This window comes from Pelobates fuscus, chromosome 4 (genome assembly GCF_036172605.1).
Source record: "Pelobates fuscus isolate aPelFus1 chromosome 4, aPelFus1.pri, whole genome shotgun sequence".
In the NCBI taxonomy this organism is placed as follows: Eukaryota; Metazoa; Chordata; class Amphibia; order Anura; family Pelobatidae; genus Pelobates; species Pelobates fuscus.
Genome location: NC_086320.1, coordinates 6,620,278 through 6,647,274, shown reverse-complemented (window position 1 = coordinate 6,647,274; position 26,997 = coordinate 6,620,278). Strand labels below are relative to the sequence as shown.

Genomic DNA, 26,997 nt, shown 5'->3' with positions numbered 1-26,997 from the left:
TGATATCTGGAGGTGCTCACTATAATGGGAAACTGTGTGATACAATGTGTGCTTAGTACAGGCTCCCCCTAGGGGTGATATCTGGAGGTACTCACTATAATGGGAAACTGTGAGATACAATGTGTGCTTAGTACAGGCTCCCTCTAGGGGTGATATCTGGAGGTACTCACTATAATGGGAAACTGTGTGATACAATGTGTGCTCAGTACAGGCTCCCCCTAGGGGTGATATCTGGAGGTACTCACTATAATGGGAAACTGTGTGATACAATGTGTGCTTAGTACAGGCTCCCTCTAGGGGTGATATCTGGAGGTACTCACTATAATGGCAAACTGTGTGATACAATGTGTGCTTAGTACAGGCTCCCCCTAGGGGTGATATCTGGAGGTACTCACTATAATGGGAAACTGTGTGATACAATGTGTGCTTAGTACAGGCTCCCCCTAGGGGTGATATCTGGAGGTACTCACTATAATGGGAAACTGTGAGATACAATGTGTGCTTAGTACAGGCTCCCTCTAGGGGTGATATCTGGAGGTACTCACTATAATGGGAAACTGTGTGATACAATGTGTGCTTAGTACAGGCTCCCTCTAGGGGTGATATCTGGAGGTACTCACTATAATGGCAAACTGTGTGATACAATGTGTGCTTAGTACAGGCTCCCCCTAGGGGTGATATCTGGAGGTACTCACTATAATGGGAAACTGTGTGATACAATGTGTGCTTAGTACAGGCTCCCCCTAGGGGTGATATCTGGAGGTACTCACTATAATGGGAAACTGTGTGATACAATGTGTGCTTAGTACAGGCTCCCTCTAGGGGTGATATCTGGAGGTACTCACTATAATGGGAAACTGTGAGATACAATGTGTGCTTAGTACAGGCTCCCTCTAGGGGTGATATCTGGAGGTACTCACTATAATGGGAAACTGTGAGATACAATGTGTGCTTAGTACAGGCTCCCTCTAGGGGTGATATCTGGAGGTACTCACTATAATGGCAAACTGTGTGATACAATGTGTGCTTAGTACAGGCTCCCTCTAGGGGTGATATCTGGAGGTGCTCACTATAATGGGAAACTGTGTGATACAATGTGTGCTTAGTACAGGCTCCCCCTAGGGGTGATATCTGGAGGTACTCACTATAATGGGAAACTGTGAGATACAATGTGTGCTTAGTACAGGCTCCCTCTAGGGGTGATATCTGGAGGTACTCACTATAATGGCAAACTGTGTGATACAATGTGTGCTTAGTACAGGCTCCCCCTAGGGGTGATATCTGGAGGTACTCACTATAATGGGAAACTGTGAGATACAATGTGTGCTTAGTACAGGCTCCCTCTAGGGGTGATATCTGGAGGTACTCACTATAATGGGAAACTGTGAGATACAATGTGTGCTTAGTACAGGCTCCCTCTAGGGGTGATATCTGGAGGTACTCACTATAATGGCAAACTGTGTGATACAATGTGTGCTTAGTACAGGCTCCCTCTAGGGGTGATATCTGGAGGTACTCACTATAATGGCAAACTGTGTGATACAATGTGTGCTTAGTACAGGCTCCCTCTAGGGGTGATATCTGGAGGTACTCACTATAATGGCAAACTGTGTGATACAATGTGTGCTTAGTACAGGCTCCCCCTAGGGGTGATATCTGGAGGTACTCACTATAATGGGAAACTGTGTGATACAATGTGTGCTTAGTACAGGCTCCCCCTAGGGGTGATATCTGGAGGTACTCACTATAATGGGAAACTGTGAGATACAATGTGTGCTTAGTACAGGCTCCCTCTAGGGGTGATATCTGGAGGTACTCACTATAATGGGAAACTGTGTGATACAATGTGTGCTTAGTACAGGCTCCCTCTAGGGGTGATATCTGGAGGTACTCACTATAATGGCAAACTGTGAGATACAATGTGTGCTTAGTACAGGCTCCCTCTAGGGGTGATATCTGGAGGTACTCACTATAATGGCAAACTGTGAGATACAATGTGTGCTTAGTACAGGCTCCCTCTCGGGGTGATATCTGGAGGTACTCACTATAATGGCAAACTGTGTGATACAATGTGTGCTTAGTACAGGCTCCCCCTAGGGGTGATATCTGGAGGTACTCACTATAATGGGAAACTGTGTGATACAATGTGTGCTTAGTACAGGCTCCCCCTAGGGGTGATATCTGGAGGTACTCACTATAATGGGAAACTGTGAGATACAATGTGTGCTTAGTACAGGCTCCCTCTAGGGGTGATATCTGGAGGTACTCACTATAATGGGAAACTGTGTGATACAATGTGTGCTTAGTACAGGCTCCCCCTAGGGGTGATATCTGGAGGTACTCACTATAATGGCAAACTGTGTGATACAATGTGTGCTTAGTACAGGCTCCCTCTAGGGGTGATATCTGGAGGTACTCACTATAATGGCAAACTGTGTGATACAATGTGTGCTTAGTACAGGCTCCCTCTAGGGGTGATATCTGGAGGTACTCACTATAATGGCAAACTGTGTGATACAATGTGTGCTTAGTACAGGCTCCCCCTAGGGGTGATATCTGGAGGTACTCACTATAATGGCAAACTGTGTGATACAATGTGTGCTTAGTACAGGCTCCCTCTAGGGGTGATATCTGGAGGTGCTCACTATAATGGGAAACTGTGTGATACAATGTGTGCTTAGTACAGGCTCCCCCTAGGGGTGATATCTGGAGGTACTCACTATAATGGGAAACTGTGAGATACAATGTGTGCTTAGTACAGGCTCCCTCTAGGGGTGATATCTGGAGGTACTCACTATAATGGGAAACTGTGTGATACAATGTGTGCTTAGTACAGGCTCCCTCTAGGGGTGATATCTGGAGGTACTCACTATAATGGGAAACTGTGTGATACAATGTGTGCTTAGTACAGGCTCCCTCTAGGGGTGATATCTGGAGGTACTCACTATAATGGCAAACTGTGTGATACAATGTGTGCTTAGTACAGGCTCCCTCTAGGGGTGATATCTGGAGGTACTCACTATAATGGCAAACTGTGAGATACAATGTGTGCTTAGTACAGGCTCCCTCTAGGGGTGATATCTGGAGGTACTCACTATAATGGCAAACTGTGTGATACAATGTGTGCTTAGTACAGGCTCCCCCTAGGGGTGATATCTGGAGGTACTCACTATAATGGGAAACTGTGTGATACAATGTGTGCTTAGTACAGGCTCCCCCTAGGGGTGATATCTGGAGGTACTCACTATAATGGGAAACTGTGAGATACAATGTGTGCTTAGTACAGGCTCCCTCTAGGGGTGATATCTGGAGGTACTCACTATAATGGGAAACTGTGTGATACAATGTGTGCTTAGTACAGGCTCCCTCTAGGGGTGATATCTGGAGGTACTCACTATAATGGCAAACTGTGTGATACAATGTGTGCTTAGTACAGGCTCCCTCTAGGGGTGATATCTGGAGGTACTCACTATAATGGCAAACTGTGTGATACAATGTGTGCTTAGTACAGGCTCCCTCTAGGGGTGATATCTGGAGGTACTCACTATAATGGGAAACTGTGTGATACAATGTGTGCTTAGTACAGGCTCCCTCTAGGGGTGATATCTGGAGGTGCTCACTATAATGGGAAACTGTGTGATACAATGTGTGCTTAGTACAGGCTCCCCCTAGGGGTGATATCTGGAGGTACTCACTATAATGGGAAACTGTGAGATACAATGTGTGCTTAGTACAGGCTCCCTCTAGGGGTGATATCTGGAGGTACTCACTATAATGGGAAACTGTGTGATACAATGTGTGCTCAGTACAGGCTCCCCCTAGGGGTGATATCTGGAGGTACTCACTATAATGGGAAACTGTGTGATACAATGTGTGCTTAGTACAGGCTCCCTCTAGGGGTGATATCTGGAGGTACTCACTATAATGGCAAACTGTGTGATACAATGTGTGCTTAGTACAGGCTCCCCCTAGGGGTGATATCTGGAGGTACTCACTATAATGGGAAACTGTGTGATACAATGTGTGCTTAGTACAGGCTCCCCCTAGGGGTGATATCTGGAGGTACTCACTATAATGGGAAACTGTGAGATACAATGTGTGCTTAGTACAGGCTCCCTCTAGGGGTGATATCTGGAGGTACTCACTATAATGGGAAACTGTGTGATACAATGTGTGCTTAGTACAGGCTCCCTCTAGGGGTGATATCTGGAGGTACTCACTATAATGGCAAACTGTGTGATACAATGTGTGCTTAGTACAGGCTCCCCCTAGGGGTGATATCTGGAGGTACTCACTATAATGGGAAACTGTGTGATACAATGTGATATCTGGAGGTACTCACTATAATGGGAAACTGTGTGATACAATGTGTGCTTAGTACAGGCTCCCTCTAGGGGTGATATCTGGAGGTACTCACTATAATGGGAAACTGTGAGATACAATGTGTGCTTAGTACAGGCTCCCTCTAGGGGTGATATCTGGAGGTACTCACTATAATGGGAAACTGTGAGATACAATGTGTGCTTAGTACAGGCTCCCTCTAGGGGTGATATCTGGAGGTACTCACTATAATGGCAAACTGTGTGATACAATGTGTGCTTAGTACAGGCTCCCTCTAGGGGTGATATCTGGAGGTGCTCACTATAATGGGAAACTGTGTGATACAATGTGTGCTTAGTACAGGCTCCCCCTAGGGGTGATATCTGGAGGTACTCACTATAATGGGAAACTGTGAGATACAATGTGTGCTTAGTACAGGCTCCCTCTAGGGGTGATATCTGGAGGTACTCACTATAATGGCAAACTGTGTGATACAATGTGTGCTCAGTACAGGCTCCCCCTAGGGGTGATATCTGGAGGTACTCACTATAATGGGAAACTGTGTGATACAATGTGTGCTTAGTACAGGCTCCCTCTAGGGGTGATATCTGGAGGTACTCACTATAATGGCAAACTGTGTGATACAATGTGTGCTTAGTACAGGCTCCCCCTAGGGGTGATATCTGGAGGTACTCACTATAATGGGAAACTGTGTGATACAATGTGTGCTTAGTACAGGCTCCCTCTAGGGGTGATATCTGGAGGTACTCACTATAATGGCAAACTGTGTGATACAATGTGTGCTTAGTACAGGCTCCCCCTAGGGGTGATATCTGGAGGTACTCACTATAATGGGAAACTGTGTGATACAATGTGTGCTTAGTACAGGCTCCCTCTAGGGGTGATATCTGGAGGTACTCACTATAATGGGAAACTGTGAGATACAATGTGTGCTTAGTACAGGCTCCCTCTAGGGGTGATATCTGGAGGTACTCACTATAATGGCAAACTGTGTGATACAATGTGTGCTTAGTACAGGCTCCCTCTAGGGGTGATATCTGGAGGTACTCACTATAATGGCAAACTGTGTGATACAATGTGTGCTTAGTACAGGCTCCCTCTAGGGGTGATATCTGGAGGTACTCACTATAATGGCAAACTGTGTGATACAATGTGTGCTTAGTACAGGCTCCCCCTAGGGGTGATATCTGGAGGTACTCACTATAATGGGAAACTGTGTGATACAATGTGTGCTTAGTACAGGCTCCCCCTAGGGGTGATATCTGGAGGTACTCACTATAATGGGAAACTGTGAGATACAATGTGTGCTTAGTACAGGCTCCCTCTAGGGGTGATATCTGGAGGTACTCACTATAATGGGAAACTGTGTGATACAATGTGTGCTTAGTACAGGCTCCCTCTAGGGGTGATATCTGGAGGTACTCACTATAATGGCAAACTGTGTGATACAATGTGTGCTTAGTACAGGCTCCCTCTAGGGGTGATATCTGGAGGTACTCACTATAATGGGAAACTGTGAGATACAATGTGTGCTTAGTACAGGCTCCCTCTAGGGGTGATATCTGGAGGTACTCACTATAATGGGAAACTGTGTGATACAATGTGTGCTCAGTACAGGCTCCCTCTAGGGGTGATATCCCCCCAAAATAAGAGAGTCTCATAAATTTTTCCTCCAAAAAACACACAAGGGCTTATTTTCGGGGAATGTCTTAATTGTTTTGGGGAAAACTGTAGCAAGCATGTGGTAGAAAGCAGGTCTCGGTCTTGGGGCATTCACTACCTGGAAATATGCGGTGTTTTCCTTTAGATGAGCTTCAATACAGCAGCATAGCTGCAACATCCAGCTCCACTGTGTCTGTAGCGCAGCCTGGAAAGCCTGCAGGTAAGAAGATTAAATAAATAAACACAAATCCAGTAGCGTGTCTATAGTTTGCATAGAATTTAAAAACAGCAAATCAGAAAATGGATTAAGCTGACCACACCCATTGCGCCATAATGGATAAACTCACCTCTATTGTGGACCTGGCCGGGTGGTCATCTTCCAGTAATTTGTCACCCATGCTCTGAATGTCTTTGATTTTTTTCTCTTTCAGTTCGAGTTCTCTCATTAAGCCCTGCAGTAAGAGGAAATAAAGAAGGTGTTACTGTACTCACAAGGGCCATCAAGTCAGGTTTCACAAACTATGATCCTTGCCCTATCGCTTCTCTCCTGTTATCTGTGATATTGTACATCCAGCACACTTTAATTCCGCTCACCGAGTAATTATCCTTCTTGCTGGACATGTTACTGTTTCTCTCGCTCCAGTCGTAGTTCACCTCTTCCTCCTCTTTGTCATTCAGCCACATCAGCTCTTTTGTGGCTGCAGCGACAAAACCATTGAGACTCTCCAGATTCCGGAGACGCCCCTTGGATGAATTCTGGGAAGAGACAGTTTGGATCGTTATAAGGTTTGCAAGTTGGATGGCCGACTATAAAACTTGGGAAGAAACTCCACCAAGTGGACATCTCAAATTTTCTTACACTCGGAAATCCACTCTTTCTCCCACTATGACATTTCAAAGCACTTTCCCATCAAACTTTGGTCTAAGTGGGATATAACTGCTTACCAGTAGCTTGGCATACAGCAAATCCAGTTTTCCCAGATACTCCTGGTAGGTTCCACGTGATCCTGAGAACTGCCCCTGTGGGAGGATAAGAGGAGAGGTAAGATCTCATATGTACATATACTCTATACAGAAATCAGAGCCACACAGAAACCTACAGAATGTAGCAGGATCACACAGAATGCAACAGAATGGAGAGCGGCCACACAGAATGAAGAGTGGCCATGTAAATCTAACAGGAGGGAGAGTGGCCATGTAAATCTAACAGGAGGAAGAGTGGCCATGTAAATCTAACAGGAGGGAGAGTGGCCGTGTAAATCTAACAGGAGGAAGAGTGGCCATGTAAATCTAACAGGAGGAAGAGTGGCCATGTAAATCTAACAGGAGGGAGAGTGGCCGTGTAAATCTAACAGGAGGAAGAGTGGCCATGTAAATCTAACAGGAGGAAGAGTGGCCGTGTAACTCTAACAGGAGGAAGAGTGGCCATGTAAATCTAACAGGAGGAAGAGTGGCCATGTAAATCTAACAGGAGGAAGAGTGGCCATGTAAATCTAACAGGAGGAAGAGTGGCCATGTAAATCTAACAGGAGGGAGAGTGGCCGTGTAAATCTAACAGGAGGAAGAGTGGCCATGTAAATCTAACAGGAGGGAGAGTGGCCGTGTAAATCTAACAGGAGGAAGAGTGGCCATGTAAATCTAACAGGAGGAAGAGTGGCCATGTAAATCTAACAGGAGGAAGAGTGGCCATGTAAATCTAACAGGAGGGAGAGTGGCCATGTAAATCTAACAGGAGGGAGAGTGGCCATGTAAATCTAACAGGAGGGAGAGTGGCCGTGTAAATCTAACAGGAGGGAGAGTGGCCGTGTAAAATCCTAAATTAGGGAGATCGGATATACACAATGTATAACGTTGCTCTAAAACGCTCACCTCATCAGCCCGTGCCCGTTCTATCTTGGCTCTGAAGTCGTTTATGGACTGATGGAGGCCACGGTGGCTTCCGAGCTGAGACTCTACACTGGGCAGGTCTGAACCCCATTCTGCAGCATTGATCTGTTTCTGATTGTCCTCTATCCAGGCAAGCAGACTCTGCAGGTAGCGCAGGGTAGCATCCTCCATTTTTGAGCTTACAGAGGTTTGAACAGTCGATATGACGACATGAGGAGCCCCTGCCTTGATGCGTAGGTTGTATTCTGTCCGTATTGCCACCAAACGCTCATGGAGATGGTAAACCCTAGGGAACAGATATCACAGGTAAGACCATAGCGAAAGAGTCAAAATGAGCAATCTATAGGGTAACAGGGAACTAGCCACTGTGAGCAATCTATAGGGTAACCGGGAACCAGTCATTGTGAGCAATCTATAGGGTAACCAGGAACCAATCATTGTGAGCAATCTTTAGGGTAACAGGGAACCAGTCATTGTGAGCAGTCTATAGGGTAACAGGAACCAGTCATAGTGAGCAATCTATAGGGTAACCGTGAACCAGTCATTGTGAGCAGTCTATAGGGTAACAGGGAACCAGTCATTGTGAGCAATCGACAGGGCAACAGGGAACAAGCCATCGTGAGCAATCTATAGGGAACCAAACATAGTGAGCAATTTATAGGGTAACAGGAACCAGTCATGTTTAGCAATCTATAGGGTAACAGGAACCAGTCATGTTTAGCAATCTATAGGGTAACAGGAACCAGACTTATTTAGCAATCTACAGGGTAACAAGGAACCAGTCTTATTTAGCAATCTATAGGGTAACAGGGAACCAAACTGTCAGGATATTTATATCGGCAGACATTTTGTGCTATGATAGAAATTAAAAGTGTATATTGCCCAAGTCACCTTGAACAGAGCAGACTCCATTTTAGATTTCAAGCTAACAAAGAGACACATAATTGCCTTTCTGTACCTAAACACGAACCACATAGCCTGAGCTAAGGAATGCTTTGTATAAACAAACCAAGTGATAAGAAATGAGACAGAGGGATGGATGCTCTGCCTAGATGTTAATGGAATAGAAATAATTCTAAACCCAGACATTAGTGACAGAGAAGATTAGTAATTCATTTTACTTTCTATATTTTACAAGGTCCCATTGTAAGTAAAAGTTGAAATTAAGTTTAAACTGTCGGTTTTAGAAATTACGACAGAAATTGCAGACACAAAGTTCAAATAAACTTTTGAACTGACAAGTAACCTTAAAATTATGGCAGCAATATAGATAAGCCAAATTACGTCAGAATACCCACCAGGAAAAGTTAACGCTTTTCTGGATAGGAATGTTTAGTGGGACGAGACTGCCCTCTATAGACCAAATACTTAAATTGCTATCTGGAAGGTAACCACACCTCCAGTTTTCTATTGGTCTATCACCTAGTGACGAACAGAGAATTTTTCCCTTTAAAAAGTTAAGACAAAGGGAAGAGAGGGGCTAAGTCAAAGAGTCGGGGGAAGTGAGCAGTGGAGGCGATCGTAAGAAGTCAGGATCGCAGGCTAAGAAAGAAAAGCAGAGTCAGAGCGAGAAATTCAAACAAGTTCCTGAGACTACCTATTCATATGATGAGAATATCTACCTAACTGGTAATTATACTGGTTTCATTTAATTAATCTAAATTAATTAAAATTTTCTAATAGCATGATATATGACTGGATAAATCACGATCAGATTTCAATATTTAGAAATCTTAGTTACTAAAGAATATATAGTTATAGCATCCCATTCTGCAGGTGGGAAAATAATAATGATATATTAATGTGGTTACAATCACATGTTAGCATATCGTGTTATTTATCCAGGTGTATTGATTTGCTCTAAAATAAGATAAAATATCTGTTTAGGCAAATTAAAATTCTGCTTATAGAACATGGTAGATTACGCTTATTGGATGGTTCCAGGAAATGACTAATGAGCTGGTTTAGGTGTTATTTTATTTAAAATTACATGAGAATAGGTCTTAATTAGCTAGGAGGTCTAGCCAGCATTGAAAGGGTTATTCTAACTGTTAGCTAAAGTTTTATGGCCTTAAGCTGCAAGCTGTGTGAAAGAAAGCTTTTCTGTGTGTGTAAGTTTCACTTTCGTTCTCTGTGAAGTACCGTCATAAATCTTGTCTTGACAGCTAATGTTGTAGATTCTATACTGTGTCAGCCATTGGAATGTATTGCCATTGTATGCATACTGATGTTATACTAAATATTCATTGTGATTTTTATTTGTATGGAATACATTTCACTTACACGATAACGATCCTTGGGATCTGAGAATTGAAATAGTGGGCAATTCTCAACGGTTTACAATTATTATCCCATAAATATCCCACAAAACATAGTGAGCAATCTATAGGGCAACAGGGAACAAGCCATCGTGAGCAATCTATAGAGTAACCGGAACCAGTCATAGTGAGCAATCTATAGGGTAACCGGGAAACCGTCATTGTGAGCAATCTATAGGGTAATCAGGAACCAGTCCTAGTGAGCAATCTATAGGGTAATCAGGAACCAGTCATAGTGAGCAATCTGTAGGGTAACAGGAACCAGTCATAGTGAGCAATCTATAGGGTAATCGGGAACCAGTCATTGTGAGCAATTTGTAGGGTAACAGGAACCAGTCATAGTGAGCAATCTATAGGGTAATCGGGAACCAGTCATTGTGAGCAATCTAAAGGGTAATCAGGAACCAGTCATTGTAAGCAATCTGTAGGGTAACAGGAACCAGTCATAGTGAGCAATCTACAGGGTAATCAGGAACCAGTCATTGTAAGCAATATGTAGGGTAACAGGAACCAGTCATAGTGAGCAATTTATAGGGTAACAGGAACCAGTCATAGTGAGCAATCTGTAGGGTAATCGGGAACCAGTCATTGTGAGCAATCTATAGGGTAATCGGGAACCAGTCATTGTGAGCAATTTATAGGGTAATCAGGAACCAGTCATTGTGAGCAATTTATAGGGTAATCGGGAACCAGTCATTGTGAGCAATTTATAGGGTAACCGGAACCAGTCATAGTGAGCAATATATAGGGTAATCAGGAACCAGTCATAGTGAGCAATCTGTAGGGTATCAGGAACCAGTCATAGTGAGCAATCTATAGGGTAATCGGGAACCAGTCATTGTGAGCAATTTGTAGGGTAACAGGAACCAGTCATAGTGAGCAATCTATAGGGTAATCGGGAACCAGTCATTTTGAGCAATCTAAAGGGTAATCAGGAACCAGTCATTGTAAGCAATCTGTAGGGTAACAGGAACCAGTCATACTGAGCAATCTACAGGGTAATCAGGAACCAGTCATTGTAAGCAATATGTAGGGTAACAGGAACCAGTCATAGTGAGCAATCTATAGGGTAATCGGGAACCAGTCATTGGTAGCAATCTAAAGGGTAATCAGGAACCAGTCATTGTAAGCAATCTGTAGGGTAACAGGAACCAGTCATAGTGAGCAATCTACAGGGTAATCAGGAACCAGTCATTGTAAGCAATTTATAGGGTAACAGGAACCAGTCATAGTGAGCAATCTATAGGGTAATCGGGAACCAGTCATTGTGAGCAATTTATAGGGTAATCGGGAACCAGCCATTGTGAGCAATTTATAGGGTAATCGGGAACCAGTCATTGTGAGCAATTTATAGGGTAACCGGAACCAGTCATAGTGAGCAATCTATAGGGTAACCAGAACCAGTCATAGTGAGCAATCTATAGGGTAATCGGGAACCAGTCATTGTGAGCAATTTATAGGGTAATCGGGAGCCAGTCATTGTGAGCAGTCTATAGGGTAATCAGGAACCAGTCATAGTGAGCAATTTATAGGGTAACCGGAACCAGTCATTGTGAGCAATTTATAGGGTAATCGGGAACCAGTCATATTGAGCAATCTGTAGGGTAATCAGGAACCAGTCATAGTGAGCAATCTGTAGGGTAATCGGGAACCAGTCATTGTGAGCAATTTATAGGGTAATCGGGAAGCAGTCATTGTGAGCAATTTATAGGGTAATCGGGAACCAGTCATTGTGAGCAGTCTATAGGGTAATCAGGAACCAGTCATAGTGAGCAATTTATAGGGTAACCGGAACCAGTCATTGTGAGCAATTTATAGGGTAATCGGGAACCAGTCATATTGAGCAATCTGTAGGGTAATCAGGAACCAGTCATAGTGAGCAATCTGTAGGGTAATCGGGAACCAGTCATTGTGAGCAATTTATAGGGTAACCGGAACCAGTCATAGTGAGCAATCTGTAGGGTAATCGGGAACCAGTCATAGTGAGCAATCTGTAGGGTAATCAGGAACCAGTCATTGTGAGCAATTTATAGGGTAATCGGGAACCAGTCATATTGAGCAATCTGTAGGGTAATCAGGAACCAGTCATAGTGAGCAATCTGTAGGGTAATCGGGAACCAGTCATTGTGAGCAATTTATAGGGTAATCGGGAACCAGTCATTGTGAGCAATTTATAGGGTAATCGGGAACCAGTCATTGTGAGCAATCTGTAGGGTAATCGGGAACCAGTCATAGTGAGCAATTTATAGGGTAATCGGGAACCAGTCATAGTGAGCAATCTGTAGGGTAATCAGGAACCAGTCATAGTGAGCAATCTATAGGGTAATCGGGAACCAGTCATAGTGAGCAATCTGTAGGGTAATCAGGAACCAGTCATAGTGAGCAATCTGTAGGGTAATCAGGAACCAGTCATAGTGAGCAATCTGTAGGGTAATCGGGAACCAGTCATAGTGAGCAATCTGTAGGGTAATCAGGAACCAGTCATTGTGAGCAATTTATAGGGTAACCGGAACCAGTCATAGTGAGCAATCTGTAGGGTAATCGGGAACCAGTCATATTGAGCAATCTGTAGGGTAATCAGGAACCAGTCATAGTGAGCAATCTGTAGGGTAATCGGGAACCAGTCATAGTGAGCAATTTATAGGGTAATCGGGAACCAGTCATAGTGAGCAATCTGTAGGGTAATCAGGAACCAGTCATAGTGAGCAATCTATAGGGTAATCGGGAACCAGTCATAGTGAGCAATCTGTAGGGTAATCAGGAACCAGTCATAGTGAGCAATCTGTAGGGTAATCAGGAACCAGTCATAGTGAGCAATCTGTAGGGTAATCGGGAACCAGTCATAGTGAGCAATCTGTAGGGTAATCAGGAACCAGTCATAGTGAGCAATCTGTAGGGTAATCAGGAACCAGTCATAGTGAGCAATCTGTAGGGTAATCAGGAACCAGTCATAGTGAGCAATCTATAGGGTAATCAGGAACCAGTCATAGTGAGCAATCTGTAGGGTAATCAGGAACCAGTCATAGTGAGCAATCTATAGGGTAATCGGGAACCAGTCATTGTGAGCAATTTATAGGGTAATCAGGAACCAGTCATAGTGAGCAATCTGTAGGGTAATCGGGAACCAGTCATAGTGAGCAATCTGTAGGGTAATCAGGAACCAGTCATTGTGAGCAATTTATAGGGTAATCAGGAACCAGTCATAGTGAGCAATCTGTAGGGTAATCGGGAACCAGTCATAGTGAGCAATCTGTAGGGTAATCAGGAACCAGTCATTGTGAGCAATCTATAGGGTAATCGGGAACCAGTCATAGTGAGCAATCTGTAGGGTAATCGGGAACCAGTCATAGTGAGCAATCTATAGGGTAATCGGGAACCAGTCATTGTGAGCAATTTATAGGGTAATCAGGAACCAGTCATAGTGAGCAATCTGTAGGGTAATCGGGAACCAGTCATAGTGAGCAATCTGTAGGGTAATCAGGAACCAGTCATTGTGAGCAATCTATAGGGTAATCGGGAACCAGTCATAGTGAGCAATCTGTAGGGTAATCGGGAACCAGTCATAGTGAGCAATCTATAGGGTAATCGGGAACCAGTCATAGTGAGCAATCTATAGGGTAATCGCGAACCAGTCATAGTGAGCAATTTATAGGGAAACACTGAACCAAACAGTGAGCAATCTGTAGGGTTTACTTACTAAACAACAAGTCACTAACCTGCCAAACAGATCATTGCAAAGTCAGAATAAAATCTGCAATCTGCTATTTGAGCCTAAATTGTGCTACTAGAACAGTCACAGTTTAGTGAACAGAGCGCTTGGTTTCCAATTAGATTCAGTGAGAATGCAAGGTGTCAGAAATATGAAGCACTGATATAATTCTGCCCAAATTGATCCCACAGGTTACTAGAACGTTACCTTCGGTACATTTGCTCTGCCTGAGGGTGTCGCCCATCTTTAAGAGCCTGCACATCATTAAACAGCACACGAATCATGGCGTCTGCTTTGTCCAGATCCTGCTCGATCTCCCCAGTTCTCTGTGGTTGCTTTCCAGCGGTCATCAAGCGGATATCCTACAAGGAGAACCTGATGTTAGCAATAAACAAACCGGTCCAGGCCAGCCTTGGAATAGCCAGCGTCCCTGCGATAAATTAACTATAGCCAGTTTAGTGGAACCCACGGCTGGCTGTATATTTAATTGGAAGATTTGAATTGTTACTGCATTGCACAGCAAGGAGCGTATTCACTAATAGCTGAATTGGAGCTATTCATCTCCGCTTTCAGTACAATTAACTGATTAGTGAATAAACCCTAAATACATTTATTAGAGAAATGAGAGAGCAGCAATGTTCACTGATAATTTTAGGAACAATTGTGGTTTTTAGGCCCATTAGGCCTGTGTAGAGCTGAATGCAGTGAGGTCAATATAATTCTGTTGGGTAAAGGTTCTGTGCAGTAAGAAATCTGTCTAACAGGCAGCGTGTTGAGAAACAGATACTGCAGTACTGGTGAGAATATGATTGTGCCATGCACGGTGTGTGATATTAGTGCATGCACACTCACCGTTTGAAGTAAGGTATCGGCTTGGCTCAGTTGCTCCTCACACAGAGCGGACTCCATCTGCAACTTACTGACAATACGTTGCAGCCGCTCCAACCTATACAGAGAGAATGAAAGAGCAGTGAGTGTCTGGCAGTGCAGCTGATATACTCCGCTAACGAGCTGCTTACTGTTAATTAACTTTATTCTTTAAATCTCCCATGAAGAGACCTTGAAACATGTATTATGTGTGTGTATAGATTGGGCTGCATGATATATAACATGTAAAAAATGTCTCATTACACTTCCAATGAAATATCCGGTCTATAGTCTGGCTGCATTTCACAATGGCATCCAGCACCCCCATCAAACTCAAGGCAAAGAGAATTGCAGGCAACACTTGCCAAAGATTCATGGAGTTTATTCATTGCAAGTTCTACACCAAAACTGCCAAACTGGAAACATTTCCCACTTCAGATCGTTTGGAAAGAAATCTGCAATTCTCTCTTATTTCCTAATGTAATGAAAAATACCAGTCGTTATTGCTCTGCATTATATATCTTTCCATTTTCGAGAAAGTTCTCCCTTTCCGCATCGTCCCACATAACATTTCATGTATCACAGCATGAATACAAGAATATAAACCCTCCGAACAGCGCAGGAAGCCAGAAAAAGGCAGTAATTGTCTGCACCCATGTGCAATGCTCTGCAGGCTCCGCCCCCTTTGACAAAGCGCTTACCTATCCTGTGCGTTTCCCCTGGCCACGCATTGTGCCGATCGCTCTGACAGGCACTGCAAGCCAGCAGATGTGTAAATGTCAGGGTTTCCCCTGCCCGCCCTGTCCCATCTAACAGTCAGCCCTGACAGTCTGCATCCAATTACTGGACTGTATGACTCACCCAAAACTCTCCCAAACTGGCAGAACAACTTCCTCCTCTTCGCAAAGTTACATTAACCCTCACATAGGGGGAATTGAGTGAAACGATTACTGCAATTCACCCAGAATAATGCAGATCTTAAACTGCTTTCCCTAAACTGTGAAGCGAGAATTCCTCAGCATGGGTAATAGGATGGGGGACCTCACTAGGTGACGGCAATTGATTATCTCCTCAATCACTGCATGTGACTCACGGGAAACGCTTAACCACTGCTACAGCTCTGATGGTTTAGAAGAGACGGGGCACCCCCTCCCTCTGTCTCCAAAGCAAACACTGGTTGCTGCCCAAACAGCGGGCACAAAACCCCCATTTCTTAAAGCTAAAACACTAGAGATTTTACTCAGCAAATAAGCTAGATTCATAGTGTATGCTGCCATTACAACTCATTCTGATGCAAATGTGCATTCGTTTCCTATGATTGAAAGGCAAAATTCAGCATTCACGGACGAGGGGAGTCCTTATTTTTATTAATATGCACTTTATCATCATGAGCTGACAAGAGGAATCATGGAAAAAGCAGGGAAACTTTTTTTTCTGGAATTCCATGAAATAATCCATACGTCTGATTCGTGTGCTACTTATTTCGCGTTCAGATTTTCGCTCATTTTCCAGTTTATTTTACCATTGATCACAATCACAAAATATGACAAATGAGTAAACTTATTTTAAAATAAATCAAATTCGCAATTTGAAGGATTTATTTTTTATTTTTTAAATACATTACTACAAAAGGGAGAGCTCTGAAAGCTGTTAACGGTCTCAAAAATTCCCCCCAATCAGACCGTAGCGGAAATTTTGTTGGAAAGAAAAGACGCACTTTTGCAGCTGTTTTTTATACCCTGAAAGCGACAAGTTTGGCAACAAAAATAAAGGAAATTGAAGAGAAAAATCACAAAAGAGGTGCAGTAACAAATCTCCAAAAATAGAAAAAAAGTGCCAGAAAAAAACGTCACGAAAAGCAAACATCACAACATCTATCTATCTCCAACGTCCATCACACCATCTATCTATCTCCAACGTCCATCACACCATCTATCTATCTCCAACGTCCATCACACCATCTATCTATCTCCAACGTCCATCACACCATCTATCTATCTCCAACGTCCATCACACCATCTATCTATCTCCAACGTCCATCACACCATCTATCTATCTCCAACGTCCATCACACCATCTATCTATCTATCTCCAACGTCCATCACACCATCTATCTATCTATCTCCAACGTCCATCACACCATCTATCTATCTATCTCCAACGTCCATCACACCATCTATCTATCTATCTCCAACGTCCATCACACCATCTATCTATCTATCTATCTATCTCCAACGTCCATCACACCATCTATCTATCTATCTATCTATCTCCAACGTCCATCACACCATCTATCTATCTATCTCCAACGTCCATCACACCATCTATCTATCTATCTCCAACGTCCATCACACCATCTATCTATCTATCTATCTATCTCCAACGTCCATCACACCATCTATCTATCTATCTATCTATCTCCAACGTCCATCACACCATCTATCTATCTATCTATCTATCTCCAACGTCCATCACACCATCTATCTATCTATCTATCTATCTCCAACGTCCATCACACCATCTATCTATCTATCTATCTCCAACGTCCATCACACCATCTATCTATCTATCTATCTCCAACGTCCATCACACCATCTATCTATCTATCTCCAACGTCCATCACACCATCTATCTATCTATCTATCTCCAACGTCCATCACACCATCTATCTATCTATCTATCTCCAACGTCCATCACACCATCTATCTATCTATCTATCTATCTCCAACGTCCATCACACCATCTATCTATCTATCTATCTCCAACGTCCATCACACCATCTATCTATCTATCTATCTACATACAACGTCCATCACACCATCTATCTATCTATCTATCTACATACAACGTCCATCACACCATCTATCTATCTATCTATCTACATACAACGTCCATCACACCATCTATCTATCTATCTATCTACATACAACGTCCATCACACCATCTATCTATCTATCTATCTACATACAACGTCCATCACACCATCTATCTATCTATCTACATACAACGTCCATCACACCATCTATCTATCTATCTACATACAACGTCCATCACACCATCTATCTACATACAACGTCCATCACACCATCTATCTACATACAACGTCCATCACACCATCTATCTACATACAACGTCCATCACACCATCTATCTACATACAACGTCCATCACACCATCTATCTACATACAACGTCCATCACACCATCTATCTACATACAACGTCCATCACACCATCTATCTACATACAACGTCCATCACACCATCTATCTACATACAACGTCCATCACACCATCTATCTACATACAACGTCCATCACACCATCTATCTACATACAACGTCCATCACACCATCTATCTACATACAACGTCCATCACACCATCTATCTACATAAAACGTCCATCACACCATCTATCTACATACAACGTCCATCACACCATCTATCTACAACGTCCATCACACTATCTATATACAATGTCCATCACACTATCTATATATAACGTCCAACACACTCTATATATATATATATATATATATATAACGTCCATCACAATATCTATATATAATGTCCATCACACTATCTATATAATGTCCACAGAGTATTAAAATGGCAGCGCCCATCACACAGAGTATTAAAATGGCAGCGCCCATCACACAGAGTATTAAAATGGCAGCGCCCATAACACAGAGTATTAAAATGGCAGCGCCAATAACACAGATTGTTAAAATGGCAGCGCCCATAACACAGATTGTTAAAATGGCAGCGCCCATCACACAGAGTATTAAAATGGCAGCGCCCATCACACAGAGTATTAAAATGGCAGCGCCCATCACACAGAGTATTAAAATGGCAGCGCCCATAAAACAAAGTATTAAAATGGCAGCGCCCATCACACAGAGTATTAAAATGGCAGCGCCCATCACACAGATTGTTAAAATGGCAGCGCCCATCACACAGAGTATTAAAATGGCAGCGCCCATCACACAGAGTATTAAAATGGCAGCGCCCATCACACAGAGTATTAAAATGGCAGCGCCCATAACACAAAGTATTAAAAACAGTTTAATCAGAAGGATTATGCAGATTTTACAAACCAACACACACCATTAATTGGAAGAATACACTATAAACATGAGACAGCGCCACTTTAATTGTCCTTATAGTCAGTAACTGTGACTTTGAGATAACATATTAAAGAAAAAGGGATTTGGGCGCAGACCCTGAGCATGCATTTCTCAGCAGTGGTGCTGCCATAGAGACCAACAATTATACAATATACAAATTAAGTAATAGTGCATACAGAAAAATACAGTTTGAAATTTTAAAAGGCTACTGAAAATGGGGATTCCTATATTTGTTCAAACTGTATTTTTATGTGTGTGCTGTTCCTTACTCTGTATAAAGACTTTAAGAGTATGGTAGGTTCTAACTAGAACAAGCACCCCATTACTACAATTCCATTACCCCATTATTTGCCTTTCTCAGATACCCCCCATGACTTACCCTTATCAGAGACCCCATAACCCACCTCTCCATTACCCTATGACTTTCCTTTCTCAGACTTCCCATAACCCACCTCTCAGACAACCTATCACCCACCTCTCCAGTTCGAGCCTCAGAAGCTTCTCTCTCTCCAGGATGGACACATGCAGTTTGCCCCACTCCTTCTCCACATCCAATGGGTGGTAGCCAGGTGGCATCTTTAGTTGACCTGACTTGACTGCACCCTGACAGAATGAGACAGAAACATTATAGATGTTGGTACAAATATCAAGAAAGTGAACAAGACCTCTGAAACCCAATCAGGAAAGTGGGCAAAGAGAATTAACATGAAAGACACCAAGTAGACAGGGCAGAGAGACAGGCCTGGACGATTAGCTACATGGGTAAAAGGTGTCAGAGAGACAAGCCATCAATATTGGCAAGACAGAGATACATGTACAGAGTGTCCGTGAGGCAGACATAGATGGATACAGAGTGCTATTGAGAGAGAGAGAGAGAGAGAGAGGGAGTACATAGTGTCAGTGAGACACAGAGACGTGCACACAGAGTTTGTGATCAGTGAGATACACATTTAATAAAAACATATTTAGTCACGGTTTCCCATTTGTAAAAAGAGAGCAAATAAGAGAGCAATGGGACACTTACCTCCAAGGTCTGGTACTGCTGCTTGGTCTGATTTTTATCAGCCTCCTTACTGGGGAGCTCAGTCTCTTTAAACTTCAGAAACTGCCGCCACAGGATCTGGCAAAGAAAAGGAGTTATAAGCAGGAATGGTAATACATAGCTAATACTTAGACTGTGTAAAAGTTTATTTCAGATGATAACTTTGAATCAAATGCCATTTAATCCACACCAGACTAACGGATTGCCTGGGATTCACCTGTTGTTATTCACTGAATTGATTTGTCTGGTTGTGGATTAAAAGGCATTTCAATTCCACAACTGTAAGGAGAAGACTATCGGTATTTGGGGAAAGGCGTAGACTATCGGTATTTGGGGAAAGGCGCAGACTATCGGTATTTGGGGAAAGGCGCAGACTATCGGTATTTGGGGAAAGGCGCAGACTATCGGTATTTGGGGAAAGGCGCAGACTATCGGTATTTGGGGAAAGGCGCAGACTATCGGTATTTGGGGAAAGGGGACTCGTATTCTTGTGTACAACAAGAAGATCAAATTGGTCTAATCAAGATCATCTTATCACATGATGATCATGGGAACCAACATTCATATCTAACCACAAGTCTCCTGACATCAGCCTCCGACCAGTGACACACCCCATCGGCTGCACAATAATCCCCAGAGTGCCACTCTCACCAACACCCGATCTACAGCACAGTAACCCCCAGAGTGCCACTCTCACCAACACCCGATCTACAGCACAGTAACCCCCGGAGTACCACTCTCACCAACACCCCATCTACAGCACAGTAACCCCCAGAGTGCCACTCTCACCAACACCCGATCTACAGCACAGTAACCCCCAGAGTGCCACTCTCACCAACACCCCATCTACAGCACAGTAACCCCCAGAGTGCCACTCTCACCAACACCCGATCTACAGCACAGTAACCCCCAGAGTGCCACTCTCACCAACACCCCATCTACAGCACAGTAACCCCCAGAGTGCCACTCTCACCAACACCCCATCTACAGCACAGTAACCCCCAGAGTGCCACTCTCACCAACACCCCATCTACAGCACAGTAACCCCCAGAGTGCCACTCTAACCAACACCCCATCTACAACACAGTAACCCCCAGAGTGCCACTCTCACCAACACCCGATCTACAGCACAGTAACCCCCAGAGTGCCACTCTCACCAACACCCGATCTACAGCACAGTAACCCCCGGAGTACCACTCTCACCAACACCCCATCTACAGCACAGTAACCCCCAGAGTGCCACTCTCACCAACACCCGATCTACAGCACAGTAACCCCCAGAGTGCCACTCTCACCAACACCCCATCTACAGCACAGTAACCCCCAGAGTGCCACTCTCACCAACACCCCATCTACAGCACAGTAACCCCCAGAGTGCCACTCTCACCAACACCCCATCTACAGCACAGTAACCCCCAGAGTGCCACTCTAACCAACACCCCATCTACAACACAGTAACCCCCAGAGTGCCACTCTCACCAACACCCCATCTACAACACAGTAACCCCCAGAGTGCCACTCTAACCAACACCCGATCTACAGCACAGTAACCCCCAGAGTGCCACTCTCACCAACACCCCATCTACAGCACAGTAACCCCCAGAGTGCCACTCTCACCAACACCCCATCTACAGCACAGTAACCCCCAGAGTGCCACTCTCACCAACACCCCATCTACAGCACAGTAACCCCCAGAGTGCCACTCTCACCAACACCCGATCTACAGCACAGTTACCCCCAGAGTGCCACTCTCACCAACACCCCATCTACAGCACAGTAACCCCCAGAGTGCCACTCTCACCAACACCCGATCTACAGCACAGTAACCCCCAGAGTGCCACTCTCACCAACACCCCATCTTCAGCACAGTAACCCCCAGAGTGCCACTCTCACCAACACCCCATCTACAGCACAGTAACCCCCAGAGTGCCACTCTCACCAACACCCCATCTACAGCACAGTAACCCCCAGAGTGCCACTCTAACCAACACCCCATCTACAACACAGTAACCCCCAGAGTGCCACTCTCACCAACACCCCATCTACAACACAGTAACCCCCAGAGTGCCACTCTAACCAACACCCGATCTACAGCACAGTAACCCCCAGAGTGCCACTCTCACCAACACCCCATCTACAGCACAGTAACCCCCAGAGTGCCACTCTCACCAACACCCCATCTACAGCACAGTAACCCCCAGAGTGCCACTCTCACCAACACCCCATCTACAACACAGTAACCCCCAGAGTGCCACTCTCACCAACACCCCATCTTCAGCACAGTAACCCCCAGAGTGCCACTCTCACCAACACCCCATCTACAGCACAGTAACCCCCAGAGTGCCACTCTCACCAACACCCCATCTACAGCACAGTAACCCCCAGAGTGCCACTCTCACCAACACCCCATCTACAGCACAGTAACCCCCAGAGTGCCACTCTCACCAACACCCCATCTACAGCACAGTAACCCCCAGAGTGCCACTCTCACCAACACCCCATCTACAGCACAGTAACCCCCAGAGTGCCACTCTCACCAACACCCCATATACAACACAGTAACCCCCAGAGTGCCACTCTCACCAACACCCCATCTTCAGCACAGTAACCCCCAGAGTGCCACTCTCACCAACACCCCATCTACAACACAGTAACCCCCAGAGTGCCACTCTCACCAACACCCGATCTACAGCACAGTAACCCCCAGAGTGCCACTCTCACCAACACCCCATCTACAGCACAGTAACCCCCAGAGTGCCACTCTCACCAACACCCCATCTTCAGCACAGTAACCCCCAGAGTGCCACTCTCACCAACACCCCATCTACAGCACAGTAACCCCCGGAGTGCCACTCTCACCAACACCCCATCTACAGCACAGTAACCCCCAGAGTACCACTCTCACCAACACCCCATCTACAGCACAGTAACCCCCAGAGTGCCACTCTCTCCAACACCCGATCTACAGCACAGTAACCCCCAGAGTGCCACTCTCACCAACACCCCATCTACAGCACAGTAACCCCCAGAGTGCCACTCTCACCAACACCCCATCTTCAGCACAGTAACCCCCAGAGTGCCACTCTCACCAACACCCCATCTACAGCACAGTAACCCCCAGAGTGCCACTCTCACCAACACCCCATCTACAGCACAGTAACCCCCAGAGTGCCACTCTCACCAACACCCCATCTACAGCACAGTAACCCCCAGAGTGCCACTCTCACCAACACCCCATCTACAGCACAGTAACCCCCAGAGTGCCACTCTCACCAACACCCCATCTTCAGCACAGTAACCCCCAGAGTGCCACTCTCACCAACACCCCATCTACAACACAGTAACCCCCAGAGTGCCACTCTCACCAACACCCCATCTACAGCACAGTAACCCCCAGAGTGCCACTCTCACCAACACCCCATCTACAGCACAGTAACCCCCAGAGTGCCACTCTCACCAACACCCCATCTTCAGCACAGTAACCCCCGGAGTACCACTCTCACCAACACCCCATCTTCAGCACAGTAATCCCCAGAGTGCCACTCTCACCAACACCCCATCTACAGCACAGTAACCCCCAGAGTGCCACTCTCACCAACACCCCATCTACAGCACAGTAACCCCCAGAGTGCCACTCTCACCAACACCCCATCTACAGCACAGTAACCCCCAGAGTGCCACTCTCACCAACACCCCATCTTCAGCACAGTAACCCCCAGAGTGCCACTCTCACCAACACCCGATCTACAGCACAGCAACCCCCAGAGTGCCACTCTCACCAACACCCCATCTACAGCACAGTAACCCCCAGAGTGCCACTCTCACCAACACCCCATCTACAGCACAGTAACCCCCAGAGTGCCACTCTCACCAACAACCCATCTTCAGCACAGTAACCCCCAGAGTGCCACTCTCACCAACACCCCATCTACAGCACAGTAACCCCCAGAGTGCCACTCTCACCAACACCCCATCTACAGCACAGTAACCCCCAGAGTGCCACTCTCACCAACACCCCATCTACAGCACAGTAACCCCCAGAGTGCCACTCTCACCAACACCCCATCTACAGCACAGTAACCCCCAGAGTGCCACTCTCACCAACACCCCATCTACAGCACAGTAACCCCCAGAGTGCCACTCTCACCAACACCCCATCTACAACACAGTAACCCCCAGAGTGCCACTCTCACCAACACCCCATCTACAGCACAGTAACCCCCAGAGTGCCACTCTCACCAACACCCCATCTACAGCACAGTAACCCCCAGAGTGCCACTCTCACCAACACCCCATCTACAGCACAGTAACCCCCAGAGTGCCACTCTCACAAACACCCGATCTACAGCACAGTAACCCCCAGAGTGCCACGCTCACCAACACCCCATCTACAGCACAGTAACCCCCAGAGTGCCACTCTCACCAACACCCCATCTACAGCACAGTAACCCCCAGAGTGCCACTCTCACCAACACCCCATATACAGCACAGAAACCCCCAAAGTGCCACTCTCACCAACACCCCATATACAACACAGTAACCCCCAGAGTGCCACTCTCACCAACACCCCATCTACAGCACAGTAACCCCCAGAGTGCCACTCTCACCAACACCCCATCTACAGCACAGTAAGCCCCAGAGTGCCACTCTCACCAACACCCCATCTACAGCACAGTAACCCCCAGAGTGCCACTCTCACCAACACCCCATCTTCAGCACAGTAACCCCCAGAGTGCCACTCTCACCAACACCCGATCTACAGCACAGTAACCCCCAGAGTGCCACTCTCACCAACACCCCATCTTCAGCACAGTAACCCCCAGAGTGCCACTCTCACCAACACCCGATCTACAGCACAGTAACCCCCAGAGTGCCACTCTCACCAACACCCCATCTTCAGCACAGTAACCCCCAGAGTGCAACTCTCACCAACACCCGATCTACAGCACAGTAACCCCCAGAGTGCCACTCTCACCAACACCCGATCTACAGCACAGTAACCCCCAGAGTGCCACTCTCACCAACACCCCATCTACAGCACAGTAACCCCCAGAGTGCCACTCTCACCAACACCCCATCTACAACACAGTAACCCCCAGAGTGCCACTCTCACCAACACCCCATCTTCAGCACAGTAACCCCCAGAGTGCCACTCTCACCAACACCCCATCTTCAGCACAGTAACCCCCAGAGTGCCACTCTCACCAACACCCCATCTTCAGCACAGTAACCCCCAGAGTGCCACTCTCACCAACACCCCATCTTCAGCACAGTAACCCCCAGAGTGCCACTCTCACCAACAACCCATCTTCAGCACAGTAACCCCCAGAGTGCCACTCTAACCAACACCCCATCTTCAGCACAGTAACCCCCAGAGTGCCACTCTCACCAACACCCCATCTTCAGCACAGTAACCCCCAGAGTGCCACTCTCACCAACACCCCATCTTCAGCACAGTAACCCCCAGAGTGCCACTCTCACCAACACCCCATCTTCAGCACAGTAACCCCCAGAGTGCCACTCTCACCAACACCCCATCTACAGCACAGTAACCACCAAAATACCACTCTCACCAACACCCCATCTTCAGCACAGTAACCCCCAGAGTGCCACTCTCACCAACACCCCATCTACAGCACAGTAACCCCCAGAGTGCCACTCTCACCAACACCCATTCTGTATGGGGTAACCCCCGGGGAGAGCCTGTATCACACCTATTCTGTGAGTTCCCAACGGAAAGTGGACTAATGTGATGTAAACGTTACTGGGGAAAGGTTTCACTTGATAATTAAGGAGATGGTCTGCCACCACCACTGCCTGGCAAGATTTACAGATTAATCTGTGTAGGCAAACTGACTGTCTGGGTTTAACACTGGCCAGACAGAGAATTTATGTTATTACCTCAATCTCCTCATAGCTGGCTGGGAATCTCCTCTCCTCGAAGATGATGGTGTAATGGTGGATCCACTGGAGGAGCACGGTCACCCTCTCATAGTACTCATGCCACCACAACTCCAACTCCTGCCCAAAAAAAAGCAGCTCATTAACAGGCTGGACTAACTGGAACAAATTAGGCAGTGACTTATGGGAATTTTTGCCACTGTCATCCCTCAACCCATGGGACCCAGGGCCACCGTCATCCCTCAACCCATGGGACCCAGGGCCACCGTCATCCCTCAACCCATGGGACCCAGGGCCACCGTCATCCCTCAACCCATGGGACCCAGGGCCACCGTCATCCCTCAACCCATGGGACCCAGGGCCACCGTCATCCCTCAACCCATGGGACCCAGGGCCACCGTCATCCCTCAACCCATGGGACCCAGGGCCACCGTCATCCCTCAACCCATGGGACCCAGGGCCACCGTCATCCCTCAACCCATGGGACCCAGGGCCACCGTCATCCCTCAACCCATGGGACCCAGGGCCACCGTCATCCCTCAACCCATGGGACCCAGGGCCACCGTCATCCCACAACCCATGGGACCCAGGGCCACGGTCATCCCTCAACCCAGGGCCACCATCATCCCTGAACCCATGGGACTGAGTGTCATCATTATCCCATAACCCATAAGGCAGAGTGCTACCATTATGCTTCAACCCATGCTGACATCAACCCTCAAACAATGGGACCGAGTGCTGACATCAACCCTCAACCCATGTGTTACCATCACGCCTCAACACATGAAAACCAGTACCAATGTCACCCTTTAATCATAAAAGCAATTACTTCATACAGCTTCAATCCAAAGCTGCTGGTCTACTCACGTTTGCCCTCACACCATCCTGTACATCAGGAACTCTGGGCATGGCATCATACAAAGAGGACACGTATGTGATAATCGATTTCTCATCAGGTTGTGGCACATCAACATCTAAAACAGGGAATCAGAATATCAATACCTAAACCTGTCTGTGACGGATTCCTGTAACATTACCCGAGGCTATAACTTTACACACCGTCTGTGACTGCTTCCTGTAATGTTACCAGAGGCTATAACTTTACACACCGTCTGTGACGGCTTCCTGTAATGTTACCCGAGGCTATAA

General features: G+C 46.0%; 1 protein-coding gene across 1 annotated transcript in view; it reads right to left on the bottom strand.

Moving 5' to 3' along the window:
* PLEC (plectin) overlaps window positions 1-26,997 on the bottom strand; it is a 556,052-nt gene that overhangs the window by 140,787 nt on the left and 388,268 nt on the right. The window contains exons 11-15 of the mRNA XM_063450946.1: window positions 26,716-26,822; window positions 25,849-25,968; window positions 19,930-20,025; window positions 19,381-19,508; window positions 14,770-14,863 (exon numbers count right to left, since the gene is read on the bottom strand). Of these exons, the coding sequence (XP_063307016.1) occupies window positions 14,770-14,863; window positions 19,381-19,508; window positions 19,930-20,025; window positions 25,849-25,968; window positions 26,716-26,822 (545 nt within the window). The remainder of the gene's footprint in view (window positions 1-14,769; window positions 14,864-19,380; window positions 19,509-19,929; window positions 20,026-25,848; window positions 25,969-26,715; window positions 26,823-26,997) is intronic.